Here is a 472-nt window from a genome sequence, read left to right on the forward strand (position 1 = left end):
GAGAGGATCCAGGAGAGGATCCAGTGGATCTGCACTGTTATAACTGAGTCACTGTGATTATTCGGTGTTTGTCGTCTTCACGTGAACAGAGGAGTAACATCTAACTCTGCTGTTTGTGTTCAACAGTGTATAAGAAGGGCCAGAAGGGGAAGAAGGAGGTGTCGGAGCAGAAGCGCAAAGACAAAGAGAAGAAGAACGACTCCGAGAACGATAAGAGCAGAGAGGAGGAAGAGGAGGAGGAAGAGGAGCGCATGGAGGAGGAGCCCGAAGCTGAGAACGAGGCGGAGGAGGAGGAGGTGGAGAACTGACGGACGATGAAACCTCCGAACAACCGAAGCACAAAGAAAACACGAAGAAAACACAACCGTTGTTCTCTTTTGTATTTTTTCATCAGTTTTGATAGAACAGGATTTATTGTCAGTAAATAATAAAACGCAGTAGTTAGTGTTTGTCTTTGTGCCACCGGAGGGAG

General features: G+C 47.0%; 1 protein-coding gene across 1 annotated transcript in view; it reads left to right on the top strand.

Moving 5' to 3' along the window:
- pole3 (polymerase (DNA directed), epsilon 3 (p17 subunit)) overlaps window positions 1-437 on the top strand; it is a 3010-nt gene extending 2573 nt beyond the window's left edge. The window contains exon 4 of the mRNA XM_035652548.1: window positions 127-437. Within this exon, the coding sequence (XP_035508441.1) occupies window positions 127-308 (182 nt within the window). The 3' untranslated portion in view covers window positions 309-437. The remainder of the gene's footprint in view (window positions 1-126) is intronic.
- Window positions 438-472: the final 35 nt, after the last annotated feature.

This window comes from Morone saxatilis, unplaced genomic scaffold (genome assembly GCF_004916995.1).
Source record: "Morone saxatilis isolate NCDOM2014 unplaced genomic scaffold, NCSU_SB_2.0 Contig11, whole genome shotgun sequence".
NCBI lineage: Eukaryota > Metazoa > Chordata > Actinopteri > Moronidae > Morone > Morone saxatilis.